The 7,014-nt window shown below is 38.7% G+C and overlaps 1 protein-coding gene across 1 annotated transcript in view; it reads left to right on the top strand.

Moving 5' to 3' along the window:
* TAF1 (TAF1 RNA polymerase II, TATA box binding protein (TBP)-associated factor, 250kDa) overlaps positions 1-7,014 on the top strand; it is a 78,097-nt gene that overhangs the window by 38,878 nt on the left and 32,205 nt on the right. Inside the window, exons 31-34 of the mRNA XM_008567573.1 lie at positions 272-339; positions 1,591-1,713; positions 2,446-2,538; positions 2,621-2,705. Coding sequence (XP_008565795.1) covers positions 272-339; positions 1,591-1,713; positions 2,446-2,538; positions 2,621-2,705 — 369 coding nt within the window. The remainder of the gene's footprint in view (positions 1-271; positions 340-1,590; positions 1,714-2,445; positions 2,539-2,620; positions 2,706-7,014) is intronic.

Raw genomic sequence — 7,014 nt, 5'->3', positions numbered from 1 at the left:
AAAAAAAAAAAAAAAAAAAAAAGGAAGGGGAAGGGTTTTTAAATTTTTCTTCCCTTTTTTTTTTTTTTTTTAAAGATGACCGGTAAGGGGATCTTAACCCTTGACTTGGTGTTGTCAGCACCACGCTCAGCTAGTGAGCAAACCGGCCATCCCTATATAGGATCCGAACCCGTAGCCTTGGTGTTGTCAGCACCGCACTCTCCTGAGTGAGCCATGGGGCCGGCCTTGCTTTCCATTTTTAATGTCCCCATCTCTAACTGTTCCTTTATAGGGCCAAAACACTCATTGACTCAGATCTCTCAATCCATGCTGGATCTCTGTGATGAAAAACTCAAAGAGGTAAGGCATTTAAAACGAGAGAAAGGCAGTGGAATTTGAAAGGGAGGGTGTGGGGAGGCAGAGTTTAGGAAGTAGGGAATTTTATCAGAAGGAGGAGTGGTATGTGGAAGTAGTAGTATGTGAAGGCTAGAAGGGACCTTAGAAATAACATAGGCCAGTCCCTTTTGTAGATGGAAAAAACTGAGTCCATAGTAGAAAATGATTTGCTCTGGGCATCATGACTGTTAAATTTTAAAGCTAAGATTAAGATCCAGAACTTAGGTAGCTCTTTAGAAAGGGTGAAGGAAAGTGACTTCCCAGGAATTCAGCTGTAGCTAAGAGACTAGTCAACATTTTAGCAGGGAGGAATTTTATTTATTTATTTATTTATTTATTTATTTATTTATTTTTAAAGATGGCAGGTAAGGAGATCTTAACCATTAACTTCGTGTTGTCAGTACCACACTCTCTGAAGTGAGCTAACTGGCCATCCCTATATAGGGATCAGAACCGGTGGCCTTGGTGTTACCAACACCACACTCTCCCAAGTGAGCCATGGGCTGGCCCAGGAATTTTAATTTTTAAAAAAAACAATTGCAGCACCTTACAAGTTTACAAAAATAACAGTGATGATGATGTTAATATCGAAGTAGACGTTTCATAGGAGAGGATAGTTAAATAGGCAGTCAACATGAAGAGATTCTCAACTTGTTTGATCATTGGGAAGATAAAAATTTAAACCATGATTAGATACCACTATGTATGTACCCACCAGAAAGCCTGAAATAGAAAATACTCACAATACTAAGTATTGATGAAGATTTGGAGCAATTAGATCCCAAACTTTACTACAATTGAATCTGAAATGAATTTATTAGCTTAGGCCCCCTTATACAAAAAGTCACTAATAAGCAGTAATATCAATGTTCTTAGCAATAGTATTACAGCAAAATCAGGGAGCATGATATTAAAGCCTAACTTGCTGAAGATGTTTTTGTTATGGGAGCTAAGTTATTGACACCCAGGAATGTGTATTTTTCGTGATCTACAAGAATCTACAACTAAGGAATTTGTTGATATATCCTTTTTGACCCTTTTACTGGAATATCATTTATCTGGACTTTTTGCCTGGAACTGATTAGTAGACAATTGAAAGTAAAACTTTTTGGAGCAAAGGTAATAAACAGCTAGCTAAACCTTAAATTATCCTTAACTTTTCCATGGTGTTCATACCTCAGGGAAACCCTCTGTCTTGGCTTTGATTTGTTTCAGAAAGAAGACAAATTGGCTCGTTTAGAGAAAGCTATCAACCCCTTGCTGGATGATGATGACCAAGTGGCATTTTCTTTTATTCTGGACAACATTGTCACCCAGAAAATGATGGCAGTTCCAGATGTAAGTGGTCTCTGTGCTAAATATTGTGATTATAGTACAGGGGAAAGGCAAGAAGTATAGGGTTCGTATGTGTATGTAGGGGAGTCTGAGTAGTGGTATATGTCAATTGAAAGTGGTATATAATTTTAAGTATTGACCTTTTTACTGTCTGAGTGCATTGTCATTGAAATCAAAGAGGCCAGCAGTCTTTGGATATAAGGAGATTCTTGCTTCTTCTTGTTGACAATCAGTATTTAAATGCTTCTGAATAGCTCTGGAGAGAAAGGATGCCAACTAATGGGAAGCTCTTGATTTAGAGGTACTTCTAGACAAAAGACACTGATAATTACCCAGCGTTTGATTTTTGTTTCATTTGTTATTGTTTTTTTGCAACTTTATGGCAGGGTTACCATGTTGATTCGTTGTAATGGTCCTTCCCAGGAATTCTGAACTGAGCTTCCTTTTGCATTGTAGGCATATGTTTTATATGTGTATTGCTATAAAATTTCTGGATGAGACTAGGGAATAAGGAATTTTAATTGTGAGTGTAGAGCAGAGTTTTTACCCTGTCAGGGCATAGGAACCTTCAAAGGAATCCATGCACCCTTAAATTATACTCAAAGTTTTATATGATTATGTATTTTTCTGGGAAAAGGGTTCATGGCTTTTGTCAGAAATATTTGTGACCTAACACAGTCGAGAATCTGGTATAAAGAATGGTTTCCATTTAATTTTCCATGTTTTCTTTTTTAGTCTTGGCCATTTCATCACCCAGTTAATAAGAAGTTTGTTCCAGATTATTACAAAGTGATTGTCAATCCAATGGATTTAGAGACTATACGTAAGGTGAGTGATTTGATCTAAAATGCCCGTTTGTAACCAAATGTCTTTGTATGTGTATCTGAGTGCCTGATTCTTTTCATCACAGAATATCTCCAAGCACAAGTATCAGAGTCGGGAGACCTTTCTAGATGATGTAAACCTTATTCTGGCCAACAGTGTTAAGTATAATGGTGGGTATTTCTCTTTTTTTTTTTCTTTTTTTTTTTTTTTCCTTTTTGTCTTTTTTCGTGTCCGGCAATGGATCGCAACCCTCAGTGTTGCGCCCGTACCGGACCGGGACCGGCAACGGGATCGCAAACCTCGGCGCTGCACCCGCACCTCGCTCAGCCAGTGAGTGGGAACCGGTCTGTATGTGGGATCCGAACCCTCGGCGGGAGCGCCGCCGCGCTCCCAAGCGGCGCACTGTAGCAGTGCGCCACCGGGCCGGCCCTCTTTTTTTCCTCTCTTTCCTTCAATCTATCTATCCAACATTAGTTTGCATTATTCAAATTTAAGTGTAAAGTAGCCTTTAGCAGTAATAATTGGCAGAATCAGTCAAGTGACTTAGTGTGATTTTTTTATTAAGCAGGCACAGTTTTAGTGTATTCTTTAAAGTTTGCTATTAACTTTTAATGATCAAAAAGCAATATACACTTCTGAAATTCTTGTGAAAACACAAAAATAAGTTGAGACTAAAAATCAAATGGATGTTACTTTGGGCTTTGAGCCTGATTTTTTCCATGAGATGTGAAAACTCACCTATGCCCCAGCCCCTTAGATGAATGGAGCTTAGGGAAATATGTGGTTATAGACCATGGTGAGCTTCCTTGGCACCTGGAGTTTTGCTAAGTACATGAATTAATTGAATGACATATGCCAGGCTCTGTGCTAGCTACTTAATCTACTGATGGGAAAGACGGTCACTATCCTCAAGTAATTCACAGTCCAGTTGATAGAGACAGGTAAAATGCAGCTTGATAAGGACTGTAATAGATGTACAAAGTACACTAGAAGAGAGCAAGGAATATCTTAACTTGAGGGTTAGGGAAGGCTTCATAAAGAAGCTGCTGAAGTTCAGTTTTGAATGACTCACTTGTTACCAAACATTGATTGAGTACCTTATGTATGCTGGCACTGATAGATGCTACAAATATAAAATCAAATTAGATATGGTCCTTGCTCTCAGGTTGATTATACAGTCACTCCTCTGTATCTGAGGATGCAGAATCTGCAGATATGGAGGGCCAACTGTACTATGTTAGGGACTTGAGTGTTCAAAAATTTTTTGGTCCTAGAACCAGTGCCCCTCAGATACCAAGGGACAATGGTAGTTTAGTTGGGTACTAAATTACAGTACTTAAATATTATGATAGAAGCATGCACAGAGTGCCACAGGATAGGATATCTAAATCAGAGTAACATTAGAGGAAGCTTTGTGGAAGAGAGTTTTCTTAAGTTTAGTTCTGAAGGCTCAGTGGCATTTGCTGGACAAAGAATGTGGAGGAAAAAATGTTCCAGGTAGAGAGAACAGCAATATCTAAAGGCACAGAGGCCTGAAATTGCACAATAGGTTTAAGCTGTGCTCTAACCAACTGAGATAACTGGCCAGCCATGGTAGGTTTAAGAAACAAGTTGTTGGGGTTGCAGTTAATTGTACATGTTAGTGAATGAGTAACAGGTTATGTGTATAGAGAGATAGGCAGGAGTCAGATCACAGAGGGCCTTATGTGCCATACTAAAGAGTTTTTACCTTACCCTAAATGGGAAAACATTAAAGAAATTAAGCAGGGAAACGGTGATCCCATACTACTCCTTAAACAAAATAGAAGAGGGAGCTAAGAGTTTTTGAGAGAATTGCCTAACATAAGTGAGGTTTCTCAACTAAAAATCCACATGATTTTGTGACTTTTCTCCTGTAATATTTAGCAGCTCAAGTAGTGTGGCTATAAGTTTGCATAGAAGGGACAGGGAATTGGCGGGAGGAGGTGAAGGGGGGGGACAACCACAAAGACATATGAGGAAATGGGCATTCTGGGCAGAGAACAGAATGTCAAATATCATGGAAGAAGGAGAACAGGGCAAGTTCAGGGAACTGTACTTGACTAGAACATTTTTATTTTATTACAGGAAGTGGTAGGAGATGAGCCTTCCATTTTTTTTTTTCCCTTCTGGGTTGGGTTGAGAGAATGTACTTTCTCCCTTTTGCTCTTCTTATTGCTAATTGGAAATTAGAGTGGAAATGCCCATTATCAGGTCATGTGGAAATGCCCCTTATCAGGTAATTTATTTCCATTATTGTTTCCTGAAAACACCTAAAGCTAACCATCCGGAATTCTAGTAATAGAAGTGTTGGTGAGCCCACAGATGTCTAAAAAAAGACTATATACAGTAATTGATAAGCAAGCAGGTGTGTTATAGGAAGGTTGTTTGTCCTGGTGCTGGCTGACTTAAGACATAGGGCAGACTTAGGAGGAGGTTATGTAATGCAATAAGAAAAACCCAGAAGATGCTAATAGAAAAATAAGCAGAAAGCAGATGGACAAATCACAGAAGACAAAGATTAAATAGGTAATGAGCATGAATAAATTTGCACTAGTAATCAAAGAAATGCAAATTGAAACAAAGAGATACCATTTGTTTCACCTAGTAGATAAGCTCAGTTTTGTTTTTTGTTTTTGGGGGTTTTTTTGTCTTTTTCGTGACCGGTAAGGCTAGCGCACCAGCCATTCCTATATAGGATCTGAACCCGCTGCGGGAGCGTCGCTGCACTCCCAGCGCCGCACTCTCCCGAGTGCGCCACGGGGCCAGCCCCTAAGCTCAGTTTTTTAACGGAAGTACTCAATGCTCGTGAGGCAGGTGCTCTCACATGTTGCTGTTGGCAGTATAAAATTGTGAGACATTTCTGGAAAGCTGTTTGGCAGCATTGAGAGATTTAAAAATACTTAAGGAAACAAACTTTATAGTCAGATAGACTTGGATTTGAATATTGGCTTCACCTCTTAATAGCAATGTGATTTGGGGCAGGTAACTTAGCCTCTGCTTTCCCATTTGTAAAATGGTAATAATAATAGTATCCCCCTCAGAGGGTTGTTGTGAGAATTAAATAAAATAATGCACATATGTGCTTAGCCCATGGTAAGATTTATAATCTGTCCTATTCAGAGATGTGGACAAAGATATTATTAATGAGAAATAAATAAACCTGAATGGTTAATTTAAAGGAACTGCTTAGTTATAGTGATGTCTATATGATGGATTATTACATAAAGTTTAAAAGCTCCTTTTTTTTAAACTAATGACAAAAAAAATACTCATAATGTTAAGTGAGAGAAGCAGAACACAGTTGTTTATTTCATCTCAGTCATGCTTTTTAAAAAAGGTATGTATAGCATATAATCTATGCATATCCTCCTGTATACTTTAAATAATCTCTAGGTTACTTAGAATACCTAATATGATGTAAATGCTATGTAAATAATTCTTTAGGGAATAATGACAAGTACAAGTCTGTATGTTCAGTATAGACGCAGTATTTTTTAAAAATATCTTTGATCAGTGGTCAGTTGAATCCACAGATGCGGAATATGTGTGGACATACGGAGGCCCAACTGTAATAAAATGGAGGAGGGTGGGGAAGAAATTCCAGGTAGAGAGCACAAATGCAAAAGGAGATAAAAGTGCCTTGGATAGGGAAATGCAAATAGTTAAGTCAGACTAGGATGCAAAGTGGAAGCTAATTTTGGTATTAAGAGATGAGCTTTTAAAGATAGATGGGTCAAATCGTGAAAGGTCTTTTGTGTCACACCAAGCCTTTAGAAGGAAAGAGGGACATATCAGGTGCTTTAGTAAGATCATTCTGGAAGTAATCCAGAGAATGAGTTGTAGGGGAATGAAATATGGAGATCAATAAAGAAACTACTGAGGGCCTGAACCTAAGGTAAGTAGCAATAAGATTGGAAAGATGGAGACAGATTGTAGAGATATTGAGGAGGTAGAATTGATATCTTCATAAATGGTTGGAAGTTGGGGGTAAGGGTAAAGGATAGAGAATTCAAGATGGTGCTAAGCACTCATATGCTCTTGGTGGAAACAAATTAGTGCAAACTTTCTAGAGGACTGTGAATGTTCATTCATTTTGGGTAAGCAGTTTAACTTTTAGGAAATACTCCATACCAGTTTGCAAAGGTATATGTACAAATGTTCTTTCAATATTGTTCGTAATTGCAAAAACACGGGGCATTCTAAATATCCAGCAATAGGAAATTGGTTAAATTATGGTACATCTATATGATGGAAAACGACTTAGCTATCAAAATGGTAGATTTAGGTGACACATAAGGTATATTTGTATATGCTGATATCAAAAGATATCCAAGATGGGCCGGCCCGGTGGCGCACTGGATAGTGCGCCGCTTGGGAAGTACGGCGGCGCTCCTGCCCGAGGGTTCGGATCCCACATATGGACCGGTTCCCGCTCACTGGCTGAGCGAGGCGCGGGAG

This window comes from Galeopterus variegatus, unplaced genomic scaffold (genome assembly GCF_000696425.1).
Source record: "Galeopterus variegatus unplaced genomic scaffold, G_variegatus-3.0.2 Scaffold331, whole genome shotgun sequence".
NCBI lineage: Eukaryota > Metazoa > Chordata > Mammalia > Dermoptera > Cynocephalidae > Galeopterus > Galeopterus variegatus.
Note: the sequence above shows the minus strand (reverse complement) of the source record. Positions and strands in the feature narration are given on the sequence as shown.